This window comes from Paramacrobiotus metropolitanus, unplaced genomic scaffold (genome assembly GCF_019649055.1).
Source record: "Paramacrobiotus metropolitanus isolate TYO unplaced genomic scaffold, Prichtersi_v1.0 Parri_scaffold0000003, whole genome shotgun sequence".
NCBI classification, from domain to species: Eukaryota; Metazoa; Tardigrada; class Eutardigrada; order Parachela; family Macrobiotidae; genus Paramacrobiotus; species Paramacrobiotus metropolitanus.
Window position 1 is genome coordinate 815,555 of NW_026570223.1, and position 21,920 is coordinate 837,474.

At 42.7% G+C, this 21,920-nt stretch overlaps 4 protein-coding genes and 1 long non-coding RNA gene across 5 annotated transcripts; 4 read left to right on the plus strand and 1 right to left on the minus strand.

Moving 5' to 3' along the window:
• The first annotated feature begins 1,723 nt into the window (after positions 1–1,723).
• LOC129593302 (uncharacterized) lies at positions 1,724–3,799 on the plus strand. Its single transcript, XM_055489549.1, has 2 exons — positions 1,724–2,384; positions 3,699–3,799. The coding sequence occupies exons 1-2, from the start codon at positions 1,724–1,726 to the stop codon at positions 3,797–3,799; spliced, it is 762 nt and encodes a 253-aa protein (XP_055345524.1).
• A 165-nt stretch (positions 3,800–3,964) lies between these two features.
• On the plus strand, positions 3,965–4,616 carry LOC129597763 (uncharacterized). Its single transcript, XR_008691606.1, has 3 exons — positions 3,965–4,015; positions 4,118–4,358; positions 4,415–4,616. It is a non-coding gene; the product is annotated as an uncharacterized LOC129597763 (long non-coding RNA).
• Positions 4,617–5,429: 813 nt separating this feature from the next.
• On the plus strand, positions 5,430–7,270 carry LOC129597753 (uncharacterized). The gene is made up of 4 exons (XM_055495423.1): positions 5,430–5,821; positions 5,915–6,058; positions 6,492–6,732; positions 6,829–7,270. Exons 1-4 carry the CDS (start codon positions 5,535–5,537, stop codon positions 7,246–7,248), a joined length of 1,092 nt encoding a protein of 363 aa, XP_055351398.1. The 5' UTR covers positions 5,430–5,534; the 3' UTR covers positions 7,249–7,270.
• A 7,996-nt stretch (positions 7,271–15,266) lies between these two features.
• On the minus strand, positions 15,267–17,995 carry LOC129595682 (uncharacterized). Its single transcript, XM_055492765.1, has 3 exons — positions 15,690–17,995; positions 15,489–15,608; positions 15,267–15,405 (listed from the first exon to the last, which is right to left on the minus strand). Exons 1-3 carry the CDS (start codon positions 15,923–15,925, stop codon positions 15,384–15,386), a joined length of 378 nt encoding a protein of 125 aa, XP_055348740.1. The 5' UTR covers positions 15,926–17,995; the 3' UTR covers positions 15,267–15,383.
• On the plus strand, positions 17,288–18,433 carry LOC129593327 (uncharacterized). Its single transcript, XM_055489585.1, has 3 exons — positions 17,288–17,958; positions 18,040–18,153; positions 18,280–18,433. Exons 1-3 carry the CDS (start codon positions 17,441–17,443, stop codon positions 18,431–18,433), a joined length of 786 nt encoding a protein of 261 aa, XP_055345560.1. The 5' UTR covers positions 17,288–17,440.
• Positions 18,434–21,920: the final 3,487 nt, after the last annotated feature.

The following is a 21,920-nucleotide window of genomic DNA, read 5'->3' on the forward strand; positions in this document are numbered from 1 at the left end:
GCCCGCAAATTCGCCGATTTACCGCAAACGCACGCTCGGCTCTTCTTGACCCATACGTTATCACAGCAATGATCATAAAAGAAGTGAATACCAACCACACGAAAGGTCCTTTTCATGTGGAACCGCACCCGCATTTCGTCGTAAATCCGCTCGGGCTGCGTCCAAAAAGACCATCAGGCCACCGGGTAATAATGGACCTGTCGCAGCCATTTGGGTTCAGCGTGAACGACTATATCCCGAAAGATAAGTACTCGCTGACATACATAGGAGTAGATGATGCAGTTAAAATGGTGATGTTTCATGGTTGAGGGTCGTTGATGGCAAAAGTTGATATCGAAAGCGCGTTCCGGAATTTGCCAGTTAGATCGGCCGACTGGCACCTACTGGGATACAAGTGGGAAGGAATGTTTTACCATGATGTAGTGGTCCCGTTTGGCTTGCAATCAGGCCCATTTCTATTCGACACGTTTGCTAGCGCCCTTGAGTGGATATTTAAAAAATGCACTGGTAGCGATACATTTTTGCATTTTCTCGACGATTATTTCATGTGCGATAAGCCAGCAAGTCCAGCTTGTGCGAGATTAGTGATGCAGGTTCAGCCAGTATGCAAGTATTTAGGCGTTCCGATAAATGACAAGAAGCTGGTAGGCCCAGCTACAGTGATAGAATTTTTGGGTGTCGAAATTAACACCGAGAAATTTACGCTATCAGTATCGGCTGCTCGTTTGACGGAGTTAACGGCATTGCTCGAAAGTTTCTCCGCGTGTACGCAATGCACAAAGCGTGAGCTTTTAAGCCTTGTTGGAAAGTTATCTTTTGTGACAAAATGTATACCTGCTAGCCGAATTTTTCTGAGACGCATGATCGAGCTGAGCTGTAACGTAAACCGGCTGTATCACAGAATTACGTTGACCGACGGTTTCCGTCGCGATATCGCGTGGTGGAGAGAGTTCTTGCCGGCATGGAACGGGACGGCCGGGTTTGTGCAGCCAGAATGGCTACCAGCAAGTGTACTGCACTTGTAAACTGATGCAGCAGGCTCGATAGGTTATGGGGGAAAACTCGGTAGTGAATGGTTTCACGGAGCATGGCCGACTTGGCTGCTTGAATTGAGCCCGCCGATAACGTTTCTCGAAATGTACCCGATTTATGTAGCATGTGTTGTGTGGAATAAAAAGTTTCATGGGAAACGCGTTATGTTCCACAGCGATAATACTGGAACAGTTCAGACATGGTCGTCAAGCAGTTGCAGGAACCCAGCGGTGATGGAGCTTATACGTAGAATTCATTTTGTCACTGCTCAGTTTAATTTTGTAATAAAAATAACGCACGTTGCGGGTGTCGATAACAATATTGCTGACGCGTTATCCCGATTGCATTTGCAACGTTTTCGTCAACTCTATCCGCTGGCGAATGTCGACGGCATAACACCGCCAGATTTGCTTACACGACTGCGACCGTTCCTGACGAGGAAAGAGCCTCCAATAACAGTCTCACCGCGGGTGACCTATTTACCGCCGGAGTGGCTCCTGCTACCCGAAGAGCTTACGCCAATGGAGAGCGAAGCTTCGAGCAGTTTTGCAGATTAACGAAGAGAAAGCCATGGCCCGCCACTCGGGAGACTGTGGAAGATTATGTAGCGCACCTGTTCAACCGGAAGTCCTCATCCTCGACCATCAATGTTTTTTCATCCGCTGTAGCCCGGCACCACTTGTCGCAAAACATGCCGGACCCGACAGCCAATCCCAGACTGAAGCAGATTGTAGAAGGCGCCTGCCGGATGACCGTAACACAACCAGACCAGCGCCTACCGGTGACTTCCGAACTGCTGGGACGCCTTCCAAGCAAACTGCACCTAACGTCCCTAATACAATACGACCAGCAAATGGTTTGGGCCGCCTTTACGATGGCTCATCGTTTCCTCTTCCGCGTTTCGGAACTGACTTCGCCATCCCCGACAGCTTTCAACCCGTCGGCTACCCTCCTGCTGCAAGACGTGTGTTGGAACGACACTGTGCTGCAGCTTTCGATTAAACAGTCGAAAACAGACCAGCACAGGAAAGAAACCACACTGTTCATGTCCGCTAGCGAAGCGCCGATCATCTACAATGCCTGTGTTACCTATGCACAACAACGTCAGCATCGACAGCCTCCCGACCTGCCATTCTTTATCAACAGCAGCGGCCGCTTTCTCACGCGCTTTGACCTTAAGCATGCACTGAAGATAACCCTTCCAGATGGGGAGGATCGCGCCCGCTACTCATCACATTCCTTTCGAATTGGCGGCGCCACTTCGGCCGCCGCTGATGGCCTGTCCACTGAAGTGATATGTGAACGGGAACGATGGAAGTCGTCCTCGTTCAAGCGCTACATTCGCCCGCAAAGTCTGCGCGTACCACATCTGTTTTGGGCACCTCCTCACTCGCGCTGCTCTCTCGCTATGGTACGCACAGAACCGCACCGGAAGGCAGCCGCAACATCCTGGCCACGTTACAGGATCCATCTCGCTCCCTGGCCACAAATCAGGGTATTACCTGGCCACGTATCAGGTGTCTTCGACCCCCTGGCCACGAATCAGGGGGTCACCTGGCCACGCACCAGGTGGCACTGCGCGCGATAACACGTATACGCTCCTTCCGGTGGCCGAGCATGTTCTGACGTTTTCCACGAAACTCCGCGGCCGAGACGAGGCTGGCCATATGCCCCAAAACCATGTCGGCGTTTCTCGAATACATCGTTAACACTGTATGATGATGCACGCTGAGAAAACGTGGAAGGACAATAAAATACAGTTTATCGGGAACACCAAAATCATATAAATTTACAATTTCGCAACAATGCGTAAAGTTTACACATTTATCAGCAAACGGTATTGCAGCGCTCGATCGATCGTACCAAAACTGTTGATTACAAACTGATAAACATACAATTCTCAGTTGAAGCTGTCATTAAGCCTTCACTTAAAAATGTTCGAGGAAAGGTGGTACTATGAGTTCCAATATCGCATCGCCAGTGCAGTCATCATTTACCTGCTATGGCTTATGAGCGCAAAGATTATGCACCGCAACATAACAGCGAATGGAGAGAAAACCAAAATTTTCCTCGCTTCCGGTCTCTCAATAAATTACAGGTTACACCGCATTATCGATTTACACGCTACTATCGTTTAGCAAAACACAGTATAATGAAATGCAGTTATTGGTGTACTGTACGCAAGAGTTAACGTTTCACCAATTGGTGTAACCGCTTGACTAGTCACTAATGGCTTACTTGTTAGAATCTATTCACTCTAAAAGGCTTACATTGACAGAAATCACACCCACACCTTATTTCCTGTCATTATTTCAGGAAACCGTATGCACAAGTGTTTGCAGGATGCAATGTAGAGCACTGTCATCCTCTCTGACTCCAGGACTGTAAAATTATCAAGATTCAATTAATTGCAGCCTGCTATGACAAGTTTCCGTAAATGTGTAATTTCCAAACACTACTTACTGGTAGTGTAACGCTTGCGTAAACATGGGCGCAGAGAAAAATAAAAGCGCTTTCATGGGTATTTGCCTGGCTGTAGCCAAAGTTTAATTTTAATACATCTGTCGATGACACTGTTTGGTACGGCGGCAAAGAGTTGCAATCGGAACAGTCTTTTATGTTTTACGTTGTTTCTTACGTGCTTCTTTTGTTCCTATGTACGGTAGGAAATGTGCTGAATTTGATAATTTTTGTTGGAGGGAAGAAGAAGTCTTCCGCGACCTTTTACATGTCAGCGACGGCTGTTGCCGATCTCGGAGTGCTGTAAGGCATACTGCTTAAGTTACCAGTAGCCTGACCTTTCATCAGATTAATCGTAAACTGCAGACTGATGTTTCAGGTGGTCTCAGCTACCGCTGTTTATTTGGGAAATCAGCCACGCTTTTGGATTCCCGTATGCAACACTGTACAACTACGGCATAACCACGGCCATTACCGGTCCAGTGACGTGGATTCAGGAAACCTGTGCTAATCTATCTGACTGGTAACTTTGGCGACACATCAAATATCAGGGACTATGTTTTACAGAATGTTCGTCTGCAAATGCGTGCTTCTTGGGTTGTTAATACTGATCTTACTTATCCAGGATTCTGGTCGTTTTCTCCTTGGAACGATTACTGGTTCTAGCACGACCTTTCGTGTTCCGTCGAATCCAGTCGCAAACGGTGGCACGCGGTGTTGTTGGTGTTCTGGCTATTTTATCTGCGGCATTTGCCATGCATTTTTTCGTGGCGAATGTTACGTGCTGGAAGTATGACCTTTGGGAGCATCCTCGCCGTACTCCCCGGTGGCTGATTCGATGGAAGACGGTGCAGGAATTGGCACAGGTACACATAAAAGCGTTTATTAAGGCAGTTTCTGTAACGCTCGAAAACTTCTTCAGGGGATTGTGAGTATCCTGACCTTTGCCTTAGTATTAGTCCAGAATGCCGTTCTCATGGTTTTTCTTAAGCGACAAAGTACATCCGAAGTGACCAAAATGCGCCTATCCCGGCGCAGTAATACATCGGGATCGAGTGATCGTTATACCAATTTCCTCTTGCTCGACAGCGCACTACTCTTCTTATCTTCCAAGTTTCCCAGTATCGTCTACCGAACTTTGTTATGGGAGAGCTTCTTTGGCTATTACGACTTTGATGATTCCGCTCAGGATTTAGCTGGCAATATTGCGGATACTTTCTTTATCGCTTACTATTCGTTTAATTTTTTTGTTTATCTGATCACAAATCCAGCGCATCGTCGAGGTTTGTGGGCAGTTTTTGGTTGCGCTAAAAGTGGGTATCGTGTCAAAGAAAAGCGATAATCTTTAATCGTTTTGGGCCCGCATATAATTCAAAAGCACAGATTTATTTGCCATTTTAACGTAATACGGGATTTTATTTTGTAAAAAACTAAGAAAAATAAAACGGGTTACATTCGGTAAGGTATTCCAATAATGCCTAAATATGTCAAAAAATTTGAACATTTAGTGAAATTCGCCATTTAAAGCACCGCGGTACTTCACTTTAATTCAAAAAGACGTGATACAGACAAAATGAACCTTCTCATTCAAGGGATGAATTAGAATTTGTAATGATACGAAACGGCCCTTAAGCAGGTAAAGCATGAAGTCATTTTGGCCCATAAACGTTCACGTTGTATGCGCAAAATTCATCATATCCGCACTTGAATGTAATGAATATACTGTAAAAGCGCGTAATTATGAGGAAATTAAATTCTCAAAACGCCTTGAGGCAAGCGTGCGGTTTGCTAAACACATTGTTGTACTTGTGTGGCACAGTCACTCTTTTCCAGGATTGACAACCAACAAAGCGGAAATCTGCACTGCGTTTTCAGGGTATATTGATGCTGTTGGTTATTTATTTGTGAAATCAACCTTAGTTTGAATTAGCAATAAAAGCACATTTTTAGATAGAAAGAGAGATGCGACTGTATGTTAAATTTAAACAACGTTCTGTTAGGAGCTAAATCCCAGATAAACCTTTCCAACATTTACAAAAACCATGCTGCCTATAAAGAACGATACGGTTATCATAAATGTCTGCCAAGTGATGCCAAATCTGAATGATTCCCATTACTGGCGCGTCGCATCCGACACACAGAATGGCAGCACATACAATCAGGAGCAATTAAATCGGTCGTTTGCCTTTTACATTTTCTCTTATCTGGTGCTGCTCCTATTGTGCACCGTGGGAAATATATTTAATCTGATTATTTTTGTCCGGGACAAACGCAGATCATCAGCGAACTGCTACATGATCGCCACCGCCATCACTGACTTGGGAGTTTTGTAAGTTTCTAAATGAGACCGTTTTCCTATTTTTCCTTTCTTGTCGATCCGACTAATCGTAAGCATATACAACGCGGTTCTGTCGTCTTGTAGATGGCTGTGGTTTCCTTTGTTTTTCTGGGAAATGAGCAGCACACTAAATCTATCCTATGCAAGTATTGGAAATTATGCCATAACATCCGGTCTGACTGGTCCCGTTACCTGGGGTCAAGAGACGTGCGCAAACCTGGCGGATTGGTAAGCAACATCTCCATCCGGTAATTATCTCTGTATATTTATATACTTCGACGTTTTTTACATTCCCGACATTTTCCAAACATGCATATGGATTTACGTACCAGACACCAGAGACACGTTATTCTCTGCGCTGTTCCACATGACAACAACTTTTCAAAAAATGATTGCGTTACGATTAGTGTTGTTATACAAAATTGTACTCGAGATGAAAAAATATGATCAAATTCTCTAATATGGAACAACGCAGAGAATACCGTGACTTTGGTGTCCGGTACGTAAATCCGTATTGTGGAAGTGCCAAGAATACGAAAAAACGTCGAAGTACAGTATTGAGAAATTTGCTGCCCTACGGTTGATTAGTTGTACACATTTCCATAAAACATCTATCAGATGTCTACTTCTGGCTTTGATCGTATTCGTAAATCTATTTCAGGATTCTGGTGGTGTTCTCGTTAGAGCGCCTGTTAGTTCTAAACGCCCCTTTCACCTATAAGTGGCTTCAAAGACCGAACACCGCCAAGATCATCATCCTTGTGCTGGCAACATTCTCCGCAGCATTCGCGGTTCATTTCTTCGTGGCCAACACCATTTGTTTCAAACGTGACCTTTGGGCTAAACCAGAACAGATTCCTTTCTGGTTGATTCAATGGAAATCCGTACAGGAAGTGGCGCAAGTATGCCTAGCGCGGGTTCTTCAACGAATGCAGTAGTTAACCTTAGTATGTATTGTACTGCGTATCTAACGTGTGATCCTTTGGATTGTATCTTAGGGCGTGGTCAGTGCACTGGTGTTTCTTCTTGTTTTTGTCCAAAATCTTGCCCTTGTCGTGCTCTTGACGCGGAGGAACCAATCGGAAGTGGGAAAAATGCGAATGGCGCAGAGCGCTAACAGCACACACACGACAAGTGAACGATACAGTAATCTGCTGCTGCTCGGCAGCGCGTTTCTCTTCCTTGTATCGAGGTTCCCCAGCTTTGTTTATCGGACATTAGCCTGGGCCAGCCTTTTTCACTCCGTGGAATTCGATGAATCCTCACAAATAATGGCAGCCAACATTGCGGATATCATATTTTTCTCCTATTACTCTTTTAACTTTTTTATATATCTGGCTACCAATGAGCACCATCGTACTGGATTCATTGACATTTTTCGCTCGCTGAATAAGTGGGCCAGAAACAGCATATCATGAGTCATAACAGTGCCATATAGTAGTAACTGGATCCTACAACTACGACACATATACAGTACACATTATAAATTTATAACGCACAGATAAATAAATAATGGTTTCTCTTGAGCATCGATCTTAACTAACTGTTTTTAAATAGTGTTTTTAATTCTCATCTTTACAGTCATTTGTAACCTCCATTAAAATCTGAAGCAAAGCAAAATAAAATGTTCCATCTGTCAAGAACCTAGAAGAGCCACTTAATTTCAAACTTACTATGTAAAAAATGGCAAATTCTACTCAGAAAAAATGCGTACAACTGTTCGCTTTTTCTCTCGCAGAATTCAATGATTTCAAAAAGAGTACATACCACGAACAAGATCAGCGAGTTGAATCGCTGGGAACTAGCACTCTAAAATGTAATGTAATAAGATTATAAAGTGACAACTCCGCTCACAACGTTTTGCAACCTTTTACTGGATTCACAACCTTTCGCACTACCTTTCTTTTCGTGCACAACCTTTTTCGACATTGCCTTCAAATCCGTAAAATACATAAGGTGTTTACCGGCAACTGCGAAACGGATTTGTTTTTATTAAGTATTTAATTTCTGCCCCAACTGTTTGTTTTTAACTAAGCTATGTTATCCAAGTTCTATGTTATCCAGTCCAAGTGCTATTAGCTATGTTATCCAAGTTCTGTAAATACTTCTTAAATTAATGATGTGCCATTTCTGTTGCCTCCGCAATCAGTTCATGTATGTAAATTCCAGAAATTTAGGTTTACATAGTATATTATCATGTAATTTTTTAGAACTTTGCAAAATTATGGTTTTGGAAAAAAATCACAAAGTTTCTCTACGCCTCTGCTCATGCGAAACGGTGAAAAACGAAAACAAAAATCCAAAAAGGCGTAAACGGAGTGAATCGTATCACAGGATAGTGCGCGCAAAAGGCAGTGTTCTGAATGGTATTGCAGAAGGTCGTGAATCGAGTGACAGGTTGCGAACGGATTGGTCACCCAAATATAATGAAACCAGAAATGCAACATATTTTTAATTTCCAGGATTCTGTTGATTTTGCACACAATCCCGCATTACCATTAATGCGCGTTGTGTTATATAACACTACTTGAACAATGGATATCCCAACCTCCTGGCACTCTGACCAGTTTGTCCTTAGTATCATTAGAATCCTTAGAAATTCTAGAATTTTCCTTAAAAATCAAAGCGTTCTCAAGCAAGAAAGTGAAATCCAGAGATCTCACAGAAACCAACGCCAATATGATGGCTGACTTCGATAAACCGTCACCTTGCGCCGTACGCAGGTGTCCAAGTTTTGTAGTCTGCAGTTTTACAAATCAGATCCCAAAATGTGACTTCTTCCAAAAAGTTTTCATAATACATAAGTTGTTCATATAATTATGGCGTTCGGAGCACGAGTACTATTGACGTTAACAGCTTTACATCAAGTATTGATCTAATTATATTATTATACAATATCTGTACATATAAGTATGTACAGCATATCTCATAACTGACATTTACGCACGGACTACGTAAGTACAGACAATAAGCAGGTTGCGGTATCAACGAAGGGGTACGATTGACGACAGAATTAACGACGGCGTACAATTACCGAACGTTTAAACGGCAATACCCGTCGTTATTAACGAAACGAAGGGGGTATCGTTTCGTTAATAACGACGTTGAAATTCAGTAATGAACGACCGGGCCCATATACACCATTGAGCACGAAGACTGCGCAGGCGAGACAGTCTACCGAGTGAATTTCTGCCTGGGCATTCAATCCTGAGTTGTCCACTCGACTCGAATTTTCGAAAATCGTACCAGTTTCGACGTTTGCACTGCTGTCATTTATTTTTTTGCCAGTTACATTGAAAAGAAAATAATTTGCTTTTTCATAAATGTAAAAATTATTGCAAAAACTAATACTTTACTGTTGCAGCAACGTGCTATAGCAACTCTGTAGCCTGTGCTGTGCATATTCACCATCTTTCAAGTGCAACAGCGAGTCACGCATTCCAGAATGGAATGACAGCTCTGTATAACGTCTTCGCGAAAAACTCAAATCGCATTTCCTGTAAACGTGTTTGTAGTGACTTTGTACCACATAATAAATCTGGATTTTGTTATTTTTACAATGGTAAACGAAATGGTTTTGACATTGATACAAAATATTAAACGGAGACTGTCTGATACAATCATGGTTCCTCACGTTAATAGCAGGAGCAGTAAATTGCTTAGTTTATAACGCAACCTCTTATTCCAATCAACGGCACGTTAAATTAACAACGTTAAAATCGTCGATAATTTTGCCGTTAATCGCATGGCCGTGCAAAACGCAACCTACTTAATGAGTGTACTATACTACTGTCTGATTAAAATGGCCCAGAGCCGTAATTAATTTGGAATGTGCTCTTACCGCACAGTACACGGCAACCTGCAGCGCTTTACCGGCACAATTCAACCCGATAGTAAAATAAAATTAGAAAGTTTCGTATTTTGTGCATAACAGACTTACATGTATTAAGAATGATTATGTAAATTGTATGTGCATAATTGTATCACGCTTAATTAGGTAAATTCCGGGTGACTGTGCAAGACTGCAAGTTGTGTAATTGGACAATAATCCAATTTACGATCATGTACATTGTGCCAGCTCCAAGCTTATGCTAAATTGGTATGCAAAAGATGGAAATAACGTTATGCTGCTTAAAGGTCGCAGCTGCTTATAAATTTTATATGGTTCGTTGTTTTCACGGCTGTTCAATATTGAACTCGTACTTGATTGTAGGGGGAGAAATTTTCCATTGACCAATTACAAAAAAAGGAGCTTATCTAGATAACTGCGATGCCATTATACTACGAGTACCATAGCCTATAAAGTTGTTCTTACCGCTGCTGTTCAAAATTACATATTCTCAGTAAGCCGGTGAAAATTTCCGTCCGGTGAAATCAAGCAGTGGATTAGTTGAGTTTTTCATTTATTCGCTTGAATGTAGCAGTAGCAGTGCACCTTTTCCGGGTAATTTTATCAGCAGGATACTTAACAGTTCATTTTGACCTTTTAACCTTTTTTTGTTCATTTTAGTAGTAATATACTCGTCTCGACCGGCTTTTAGATGTGGGACGCTGATAAGACTTTTTACACATAATTTAATGCAAAAAACTTTTTACACATAATTTAATGCAAAAAACTTTGTACACATAATTTAATGCAAAAAACTTTTTACGCTTATTTTAATGCGAAAAACTTTTTCCGCCCTATTTACACCGAAAAACTTTTTACACATAATTTAATGCAAAAAAACTTTTTACGCTTATTTTAATGCGAAAAACTTTTTCCGCCCTATTTTACACCGAAAAACTTTTTACACATAATTTAATGGAAAAAACTTTTTACACATAATTTAATGCAAAAAATTTTTTACGCTTATTTTAATGTGAAAAACTTTTTCCGCCCTATTTACACCGAAAAACTTTTTACACATAATTTAATGCAAAAAACTTTGTACACATAATTTAATGCAAAAAACTTTGTACACATAATTTAATGCAAAAAACTTTTTACGCTTATTTTAATGCGAAAAGCTTTTTCCGCCCTATTTTACACCGAAAAACTATTTACACGTAATTTAATGCAAAAAACTTTGTACACATAATTTAATGCAAAAAACTTTTTACGCTTCTTTTAATGCGATTAACTTTTTCCGCCCTATTTTACACCGAAAAACTTTTTCACCTAATTTTAAGTTTAAAAACGTTGAACACTTAATTTATTGCGAAAAACCTTTCACGCTCATTTTAATGCGAAAAGCTTTTGAGCCTTATATTGAAACGAGAAACTTTTCGATCTAACTGTAAGCCCAAAAATGTTTGTATTCGTATTTAGTGTGAATCTTATTAGCGTTATTTGTACCCGAAAACATTTTCTGCCTTATTTTAATGCGAAAAATTTTTCGCCTTATTTTAAAACAAAAACTTTTCAATCATATTTTAAGCCAAAATTTTTGTATTCTTATATTCGTGGAAAAAAATGTTTTAGCTTTATTTGTAACCTTTGGTCATAGACTTTGTCTTCAGTTAGCTTTTTTTCACGGGTTGTGGGCAGTCCTTGATAACGATTTGCTGTTAATAGTTAAGGCGTGTTGGAACTTGACCGATTTTAATAAGAATAACAAGTATATAAAGCCGTGAACGTCGTTCAGCAGGGTAATCATAATTCGAAGGAGTCTCTTGAGTTCATTAGCTGTGTACACATTACAAGTTGTGTTTATTGAGCGAAAAATGGATGAGCATTCTGACAACCACGAAGAAGAAGAAGATGGCTTAGGTAGCATCCCTAGCATTTCAGAAGATAATCTGCTACTTGAGCAGGTAGCAGATACTTATTCTCAGAAATGGAAGACTGCACTTGCGGTTTTTCAGTGCCGCATCGCGCCCGAGTTGTTTGATGTTCCGTTTTCACGCCTCTGTGGAGTAATAGAAAGCATTTTTGAAGAACTGCTTAACAGAATTTTGGTAGACAAAATTCAGCCTTGGTATATGGTACGCGTGCAATTATACAGCGATCATTTGCGAAAGAAGATTCCTATTTGGACACCGTTAATGCGGCGGGACGAACTAACTGTGGATCGTATCATGGCGCGCGTGGAACGGGTGATGCAAAGTTCAACAAGCTTTCGCTTGGATGAAAGCTTCAGGATTGAAGTCCAGTACACAGAAACGCCGGATGGTGGAGGTAATGACAATCTAGTGATTCCTGAAAGCGTTAAAAGGCTACTGAAAAACAAGATGTCTATCGTGCGCATAAAGAACGACGATAATTTATGTTTACCACGGTCCCTAGTAACGGCTAAAGCCTTAGCAGATGACGATCTGCAGCTGTATTCAACGCTACGTGACACCAGGGCACATAAGCACCCAGAAAAGCAGCATAAGGATCAGCAGACATTATTGGCGAAACAGCTGGTAATAGCTGCAGGCCTGACGGAGCGGCGCTACAGCCTGGACGACGTAGAGACTTTTCAAAAGTTACTAAGCGATTATCAAATCATAATTGTTGGACTGGAACAGCTTAACAGCATTATCTTTGCTGGCGAATTCAGGGAAAAACGCTTAATGCTATTGTATTATGCCAACCATTTTGACGTTTTAACATCTCTTCAAGGGTGGTACGAAAAAAGCAAATGGTGTTTTCATTGTAATCAGGGGTACTCTCACGAAGGTGATCATCGCTGTAAATATACCTGCAAGCTTTGCTTGCGCGAAAGGTGTGAGCTCGAAGCAAACTTTGCGCGATACTGTGCGGGATGCAATCGAACGGGCTTTAGAAACAACGAGTGTTTTAACCACCACCTTGCAAAGACAGCGAAAAGCACAAACCATAACAAAAAGAAAAGCATTTGCGAAAAATTCAAGGTCTGCATAGATTGCTCAGCATTCATAAAGACGAACGTGAAACGAGGATACGGGACAGACCATGTATGCGGCGAAATTTATTGTTCGGTTTGCCTGTGTTATGTATTACCGGAGCACCATGACTGCTATATTAAACCCGAGAAACTTGACGACAAAGTATTAGCCAAGCACAAATCTGCTAGTTTCATGTACTTTGATTTCGAGACGTACCCCGACGGTAGTGGAAAGCACATCCCAAATTTTTGTGTAATACAAGTGCAAGAAGATGGAAAGCCCATTGAAACCCGCCAATTTCCCGAGGACATCAGCAACATTGGCAAAGACATTGCAGGCGATGTCTGTGAATTTATTTTCCAAGAAAAGCATGCTGGATTCTTTTGTTTGGCACATAACTTTAGAGGGTAAGAAATTTTAGTTCTTCTTCTGTTTCACACAACATGAAATACGTTGAAAGTATACAGCTTACGGATAAAGTGGTGGGCTTTCTAGGTTCGATGGCTATTTTATTTTAAAATGGCTGCTTCAGAAAGGTCAAGCGCCTGACGTTATCATGAAAGGTTCCCAAATCACGCACCTGCGCGATCGGGAGTTTGGCATTAACTTTCGGGATACGCTCAATTATGTTCCTTTGTCATTGGACAACTGGGCGAAATCATTCGCCGTTGAGGAAACTAAAGGTAAATTTCCACATGTCCTGAACCGACCACAATTTTGGAACACAGTTATTGACTATCCGGACATTGAAAAGTTCAACTACCGATTTATGAGCGATAAAGAAAAACATGCATTTATGGAATTCTATAATGAAGACAAAGCTTTAAAAAGAGGATTGTATGACGTCAACAAGGAACTGGCTGCCTATTGCCACCAAGACGTGACCACGCTACGTTGTTGTGCAATGCAGCTGCGCGAACTTTTTCAAAATTACGGATGGACTATGTATTTTTCAATCCGGTTTAACCCTTCCAAGTGTTTGTCATTATTTTTGGAGGTCCAGGCTGCTAAAGCCTTTGGAAGTTGAGGTTATTCGTATGCCCAGCAACAGAATATCCTCCAATAAAGCCAATTCATGGTTACAGTGTATAAGTCAGAGCCAAGGTATTGAACTGGAGCGAGAATTCAAAATTGGTGCATTATTCATTGATGGGTACCATCTGGAAAGTCGAACTGCATATGAATTTTATGGGTGCGTGCACCATGGCCATCCAATATGCACGAATCCAAGTACACGCCACCCGCATCAGGACGCCACAATGGGTGAGTTGTACGAGCGAACCGTACGGCGCGAAGGAATGTTGAAAAAGCTTAAAATCAATATTGTGAGCGTTTGGGAATGTGAATATGACAGTCGCATTAAAAACGACGCTAATTTTGCTACTGCTATAAAGAACATACGGATTGTTGAACCGCTTGACCCGAGAAAAGCATTGTTCGGAGGACGAGTAAATGCCTTAGTGTTAGACTATAAGGTCAAGCCTGGAGAGAAGATAATGTACTTGGATGTTGTATCCGAATATCCATATGTCAATAAAAACAAGCGCTATCCGGTTGGCAAGCATAAAAGAATTACTAATAATTTTAAAACCTTGGATAACTATTTCGGAATTATGCATTGCAAAATATTACCGCCTCGCAACCTGATGATACCGATATTACCGGCGCATTTCGATAAACTGATTTTCACGTTATGCCGCACCTGCGCTGAAGAAAAGAATCAGCAAGTTTGCACGCACGAGGATCCGGAGCAAAGAGCTCTGACGGGGACTTGGTGCACACTAGAACTACAAGAAGCCGTGAAAAATGGTTATGAACTAATGGAAATTCACGAAGTATGGCACTATCCCGACAGCAGAGAGCGCTTTTTTGCTGATTATATTGATTTGTTCCTGGCGCTTAAAGTGCAAGCTTCTGGCTGGCCGGCTGATATTAAAACTCCAGAGCAGCAAGATGCGTTTCTGGACCACTTTTCCAAACGGAAGGCATCCGGTTGGACGGTTCCAAAATAAGCTGGAATCCGGGACTGCGGCAGCTCGCTAAGTTGTGCCTGAACAGGTTAGTGCTTGATTTTTTTGTTTGTTTGGTGTCGGTCATACACTAAGAGTAGTTGTAGTATTAGTAATTTATGCTATGGTGTTTACAGCTTTTGGGGCCGGCTGGGAATGAGAAATAACCTTCTCAGCACAGTTTTCGTGAACACTGTGAAGGATTTTCTGCACTATTTAACGTCTTCAGAATTCGAAATCCATGATTATGACGTATTTTCGGATGACGTTGTACAAATAATGTACACGAGGAAGGATGCTATGGTTCCGACTAACCCGAAAACGAACGTGGTTCTAGCAGCGTAAGTGATAATAGTTTCAGTTTTAGTGCTTCACTTAAATCAGGTAAATTAGACTTGTACTTATTTTTTGCTGTCAGGTTTACAACGGCACACGCAAGATTACATTTATTGAAATTCATGCAAAGAGCTGGCGAGCGATTACTATACTTTGATACGGTAAGAGCTAAAGCATTAGCGTAAAGCATATGAAACTAGAAGAAACGAGAAAAAACATAGTTTTTAAATTGTAGGACAGCATTATCTTTGTTCAGCGTCCAGGTGATGAGCCGTTTGAAACCGGGTCCACTCTGGGGATGTTAAGTAATGAGCTGGCCGAGGACGACTTCATTACGCGCTTCTGTAGTACTGGTCCAAAATCTTACAGCTACGTTACGGCATCTGGGCAGGAGGTCTGTAAAATCAAAGGATTTGAAATTAATAAACTTACAGGAACGGTGTTGAATTTTGATTCGATGTTGAAAATCGCAACCCAACCTCTCCAAGATGAGACCGCCTCCGATAGCGCTCATGGTAACGTTCAGCCCGAGTCCCTTTCCGTCACATATGGTAGTACTATTCGCCGGAAGAAACGGACATATGAAATCCAAGATGTGCCTATGACAAAGCGGTTCAAAAAGACGTACGACAAACGACGCATCTTAGATGACTTTACTACTGTGCCATACGGTTACGTACCATAGCCCTTTGATCATGAACTTGAATGTTGGCATTGTGTCGTTATTGAAAGTAAAGTCCAGGGTGGTGTTGGCTTCGTCGATACTGGCGGCGGCTGATGGCCGATAGGGTAGAAAAGTGGTGACGGTTCCAAAAGTAATGCCCGATAAAATCAGAACAAGTGCTAGCAGACTACCAAAAAAAGCAATCGTAATGACAACGCATATCGCTCGACGCCTTTCCTCAGCAGGGTCCATGGTAATGCAGGATATATAAACGGACGCAATTTAGACAGCTAAGAAACAGTTAGGGAAAACGAAACGTGCAACTGAAGTTTTGTCAGTTTTGCTGCAGTTTATATAGTAGTCGATAGAACATGTCTGGATGTGAACCCGAAAATGTTCGTTTATCATCAACATCGACATCGCCACCACCATCGCCCGGAACAATGGATGCCATTCAGCACATTATCTGGCAAGGTGACTGGCAAGGTGGATTGCACGATAGGTTAAAAGGTTGCCTCGTGGGGAGTGTTGTTGCCAGCAGCTTTGGTCGTCTGTTCAATACACCCTTCTACAGAAGCCATTTACCAACCTTGAGAGAAGTTCATGAGCGGTGTGCTGATGTGGCCAAGGATCCTTGTTATGTGCGTTGTGGGTTTAGTGGAACAGTTGCTCTGGTGGTTCTCGAAGTAACTGTAGGTTGCTATACAGTCGAGCGTGACTATATAGCCGATGGACTGGGTAAAGCGTTAGGATCATCCAACTACTTTGGGGGTAGTAAGCACATGGAGCGTTTATTGAAAGAGTTTCATCGGCGATGGAATGCTACAAGCAGCGAGAGCAACTTTGCTCTTCGACGAGATGACGAAGCTTACGTTTGTGGGCCTGCAAGAAGTGCGCACGGTGGGCAGGGCTCTCACGGGTATCACGGAGCAGTGATGGCTGCAGCGGTGGCTTTGTACTACTGCCGCGAACCTAGTTGCTTCCTCCGGAGAGAAGTCGAGAAGTGTGTAGCCATCACACATGCGCATCGTTTGGGGATTGATGGAGCTGTGCTGTTTGCCTTTGGTTTACAGGAAGCGTGTGATAGCGCCCGCACAGCTTCAGTGACGACCTTTTTGAAACGGCTAGAGGATTATGCTTCAACTCTCGAACCACCATTTGGAGAGAACATGATAGCTGCCAATGCGTTATACGTAAACCATAGCGTACTGCGTTCGCCGGCAGACATTATCCGACTGTATCCGAATGTTAACTCGCGCGCCGCACAGGACTTTGTTCCGCTGGCTATGGTCATGGCATTCGTGGGTGGAAACCTGCAGTGGTGGTCTGGATATAACATCATGTCACCTTGGAAGCGAATGGTCCAGAGCTGCATTGCCCTTGGAGGTGACACGGATGGTCGTACGTTCATGGCAGGCGCATTATATGGAGCTTTCTATGGACTTTCGTCTGACCAACGTGAGTTTGAGGCGATGCCCGAGATAACGGAAGCAAACAATGCTAGTACTTTAGCTGATGCATTGTATAAAGGGTGTCCACCCGATGACTAAAAACAAAAGCAAGAATAAACATGCTGCTGTTTTAACCTATTTAGTTGGCTATAAAATGAGTAGGTCGGCTCGTGTTTCTGATGTTAGTGCATAGAGTTTGCGTATTCCTGCCTCCACTTTGATTTAGTTGTCCATTATTCTGTTTGTCTGCTTTGAGTTTAAAGCGTTATCGTAGCGTGTTACCGTTATTTGTGAGTATTTTTAAATTTTCACCGCAATGGCTGCAATGCGAAGCGTAGATAGTGTATCAGGTGATAACAGTGACCTTTTGGCTGCCTTGTCGTCATCACCATCGTTGTCGACTATTCCGGCATCACTTCAGCCTGTTAGGGCATTAACTATTACTGGTACTAAGAAACGTAAGGTCACCGCGGACTCGTATAAGCCCAAAACCGATGCAGTTAGCTTAGCTCGGCGTGGGTTTACCCAGGGGCAGGTTGCATTTCAGTACGAAGGTGGGCCGGTAATTAAATTTGGAGGAGAAAAATTCATTGCAGTTTACTTGATGAACAACCGTTTGCGATACATTATTGGGGAGTTTGATAAAAATCAGGAGGGTCAGTGGGTTCCGAGTTTAGCGTCCAAGCATGTCGAGTTAGATGCGAAGCAGTTTGCCAAACTAATGGGTTTACAACTGTGTGGACAACTGGAAAGACTGATCAATTATGACGAAGGCTCTACACCCATTACGGCAATGCATGACCTGGGCGGAGGTTACTTCTTTAACTGGGGATGGTAAGAAAGTCATTCATATAACAACCTTGTGCTTTTGTTTCTATGGCACATTATTATATTTCTGCGGTTGCTTCTCCTCAGGCTTGACGAAGTACCCATTGCCAACATTCGGGTTTACCTTGAAGCAAACAGCCTGAAAGAACCGGGAACAAAGGTGGTCATCGGCTCACCCAGTGAGAAACGACTTGCGATGAAGTGAGTGTTGTGTTCTAGTGATAGCAGCATAATTAATACCCAAATTTACTTATTTTTTTGGTTATTTCATAACCGTTTAGCTTATTGATATTATTATTATGGTTGTTGTGGTTGTTGCAATTGTAGTGAAAAGAACTGGACGGCGTTCTGTGAACTTTTGGACAACGGAACCATCCTTAAGCATACGTATGAGGTGCTGAAGGGACGATCCGGGTACCCTACCATGCAAGTCTGCCAAGCCGACTACCAGGATATTTTGAGAAGCTACCGTGGCCTATGATGGAGCGCTTTTGCAAACGCCTGACGCAAGAATGCAAGCTTTGCCACCTTATGGAGGATACCTTTGCTGATCCGCTGCAACCTGGAGCTCATGATGGCCATACTGCATGCCGCTACTCGGATCGTATACAACTAACGGACCGTATGCGAAGCTATGTCTGTAAGGATGTGGAAAAGACTCTGCTGGGGCTGTTTCTCAAGCAACTGCCGTACCGCTATGCTGACGAAGCAGCGCACTCGCATCATAATGCGGAACGCAACTTGCTGGAGGCGTACCACTTCAAGCCGGACGAATTTCTGGTAATGCACGGAGATCGACTGTGTGCTGAAATGCTGCAGCGTTTCAAGGAGCAGTTCAAACTGAACTAGTATGAATGTTTCTGTGTATGTGTGTGGTGTGTGCCTGTTTGGTTTTTCAAGCAATCATCTTAGCTCGTTTAGGTAATTTTAATCGCTATATCATCAGTTTCAGTATATTCGTAATCATTTATTACTGATGTTATTTGTAAATATTTTTGATTCGCGTTGGCGGCCCCAAGTCGATTTGTCATTTTAATTGCCACGCGGGCCCTCTGCAAAACCAAAGGTGTGTGCGCGCAGCGCACCTCCCTTTGATTTTGCGAGGGCAATATTGCAATTTAATTGTTAGTAGAATGCTTCAAAATTATAAACACGTGTTTTTGCATTGAAAAAGTCATTAATAAAGTTACGAACCATCAAGTCGTTTTGAAATTGATTATCAATTCGATATAGGTTATGAATGATGTAGGAATAGGAAAAGCGACATACTGATCGCATTACTATAAAAAACATGCAGTGTTGAGCGCAGGTAGTGGACAATGGCTGTTGTAAAACAGCTCGCTGTTCGTATAGGGGCAACGGTGGTGATGACGCAGGCTGGCCGATGAGTTGCGTTTTCAGAAAATTTTCAAGTGACTGACTATAATAGGCCACGGGTTTGCCGTAGGAATCGAAAACTTCAATAAATGAGGGGCACTCAACGTAGACGGCAATCCAATGTGTTCCGGGTTCGCTGGCTGGATCAGTGTTTACAATAAACGCAGCAGGTAGGTCGACCTCTGTAAGATGCTGCTGCTGTAGCTCATCTAGGGCGTAAACGCCGCGAAACACCGATCTCAGCATGTGCGAAGCGGGGTTGTACTGTGACCACATGATATTCCGAATTTCCTGTTCGTTCATTGTGACGATTTGTTGTTTAATTACGATGCAAAGTCGCAAATAACCTGGCGTAAATTGGTGAATTCTATTAAATGGTCGCACGTTATCCAAGCCAGCATTTGATAGGCATTAGTTAGTGGTGTGTCAAAGTTACTTCCAGGCCCACTGTCCCTGATCGAATTAGCGTCATGGGCCCTAAGCCTGTAGCCGTTGGCGTCAGGTCAAAAGCGAACACTGTGTATCCTTTTGCGTATGTATGACGATCCAGAATATGGGCTCCAGCTGGATGGTTTTTTGATTCAAAACATCCAAGAAGCCGTCATAACACTTTAAATAGCGGTTGTTTGGAAAGTCACACATGTAGGGTATCGTTGGGTATTGCTTCCCATCCACATTAATACAGATTTGACGAACGCGACAATGATCAAATACAAACGGATTGAGGCTTGTTGTGCCATGGAAGCGGTCCGATTGCACAAAAGCAATAAATACCACCTTAGGTAGTTGGCCGTACTTGAGGTCAGAAAAGGCTATGGTTTGGGTGCCAGCAGGAATAGCACGCGCCTTTAATTCTGCGCGTTCAATGTGGTATTTGGCTGTTGTTGTTTGTAACTTTTGTGTAATAGCGTTCATGAAATCCGGTGATGGGATATAGCGTCGTACGGTTATGCGTGGATGTTTCATAAATGCCTTGTATTCTGTTGCAGCCGCCGCACCAGTATTCCATGATCGTAAATAAAATTCTGAATTGTTAAAGTATAGGCTAACGTGCACGGGCACGCCTGTGAGCAAAGGTTTTGATTGTACGCATAAGTCCGTGAAAATCTTTCCCGATAACTGAACGCTAGCACTTAAAGCAAATAGCTCCTTGCGCTTTGCTTCACCAGTGTTCTCTGTGGCATGTTCCATCTTGCCTGGTGTGTCGAAATAAAATCCGCCGCTCGTTAGCTGGCTTTTCATGGCATCTTCAGTATAACTTGTTAGAACCTCCATTATAGCGCGATAGGGATAATAAGGTGAACAGTCAGAGATCACCTTGTTCGCCACAGTAAAATGAATTTGTTTGAACAAACTATGCACAATATAATTAACAGGCGCTACGTTATCATTGTTCTCTAGGTTCACCCATGCATTTGTGGCGTTCTTTTTCTTTATACTTAATTCACACTCAAAACACGTATCCGTGAGCGAGAGCAGACCGTTGGATGACGGCGGGATAAAGAAAGACAGGTTACCGCTTAATGGTGAGTCTTCCGGAGGCGCCGACTCTGGTCCATACTCTTGTGTCTCATAGCTGAAACGTTCCGTTAACGATGCCGGTACGGAGAACAGGTTCATGTCACTAGACATGGCCGGCTCTGAGTGTGGTAGGAGATATTCAGGCATTTTTGTAGTTTTTTTCTAGAAAATATCGGGATACTTATCAAAAGAACCGTTACTAGTACGGTGCTTTCGTCGTTTCGTGTTTTTTCTCTTTTTTGAATGTTTAGTAGGGCGTTTGCGTTTACTTCCGCTACCAGTTTGCTGTTTAACAGTCACGAGTTGAGGGGCTTCAGTAGAGGTTACTGCTGCGTCTGAAGGCTGAGCTGGCTCCAATATTTTCCCTAGCTTTTCAGTCACCTTTTCCGCAGCACTGGTGGCTACACTTTGAGCGGCTTGCTTCAAGTGAGGTTTTGCTGACTCTAATGCTGCTCTAGCATGGGGTAGAGCGCTTCGAACGAGCGGTGCGGTGAATTTGGAGACGCGCGAAAACACTGTTCGGAAAAAGTCTGCTAAGCCTGAACCGCTTTGTAGACCTGAACTCCGATATCTGCCTAATGGACCATAACCAATCTGATTCTGTTCAAACAGCTCCTCAAATAGACTTGAATCAGGTTCAAAGAGCACAAGGTTATGGGGCGCAGCCATGATAACAGCTAGAGCTATAACGTTTCAACGAACAGGCCTAAAATGCAGTTTCACTAATGATTTTCCCGCCTGAAATTTAAAATCTTCGTCTTCGGAGCTCAAGTTGATTTCGATGGTTTCGATGAAATTACGTACTAGTGGTACATAATGTGGTTGGTCGAATCGTTCCGTTATGAGATCAAACGGTTCTCCTTTAATAGGCATAGAACGTAAAACTTGTGCGGTTTGATCGCCTAACGCTGAAAACTCCACAATGTCCGAATAAACATACATTGTTGTGTTGTTATGTTGCATGTTGGCAGATTTATTGGACGCTACCACCATTGGTACGTCCAACGTATCAGCATTCAGCGGTTGTTTTCTTTTAAGTAGGTACCATAGATAAGGTCGAGGAGTAATAA

Bases quoted from the DNA above. Each gene is read 5' to 3' on its own strand.
- LOC129593302 (XM_055489549.1), top strand. From the start codon at position 1,724: ATGCCGGACCCGACAGCCAATCCCAGACTGAAGCAGATTGTAGAAGGC. The intron at 2,385-3,698 runs GTCTGCGCGTAC...TATGTACGGTAG, and splicing joins GCGCTACATTCGCCCGCAAA to GAAATGTGCTGAATTTGATA.
- LOC129597753 (XM_055495423.1), top strand. From the start codon at position 5,535: ATGCTGCCTATAAAGAACGATACGGTTATCATAAATGTCTGCCAAGTG. The intron at 5,822-5,914 runs GTAAGTTTCTAA...GTCGTCTTGTAG, and splicing joins ATCACTGACTTGGGAGTTTT to ATGGCTGTGGTTTCCTTTGT. The intron at 6,059-6,491 runs GTAAGCAACATC...AATCTATTTCAG, and splicing joins TGCGCAAACCTGGCGGATTG to GATTCTGGTGGTGTTCTCGT.
- LOC129595682 (XM_055492765.1), bottom strand. From the start codon at position 15,925: ATGGACCCTGCTGAGGAAAGGCGTCGAGCGATATGCGTTGTCATTACG. The intron at 15,609-15,689 runs GTACGTAACCGT...GCTTTGTCATAG, and splicing joins TTCATGATCAAAGGGCTATG to GCACATCTTGGATTTCATAT. The intron at 15,406-15,488 runs GTTGGGTTGCGA...TTGATTTTACAG, and splicing joins GGCGGTCTCATCTTGGAGAG to ACCTCCTGCCCAGATGCCGT.
- LOC129593327 (XM_055489585.1), top strand. From the start codon at position 17,441: ATGGCTGCAATGCGAAGCGTAGATAGTGTATCAGGTGATAACAGTGAC. The intron at 17,959-18,039 runs GTAAGAAAGTCA...GCTTCTCCTCAG, and splicing joins TACTTCTTTAACTGGGGATG to GCTTGACGAAGTACCCATTG. The intron at 18,154-18,279 runs GTGAGTGTTGTG...TTGCAATTGTAG, and splicing joins GAGAAACGACTTGCGATGAA to TGAAAAGAACTGGACGGCGT.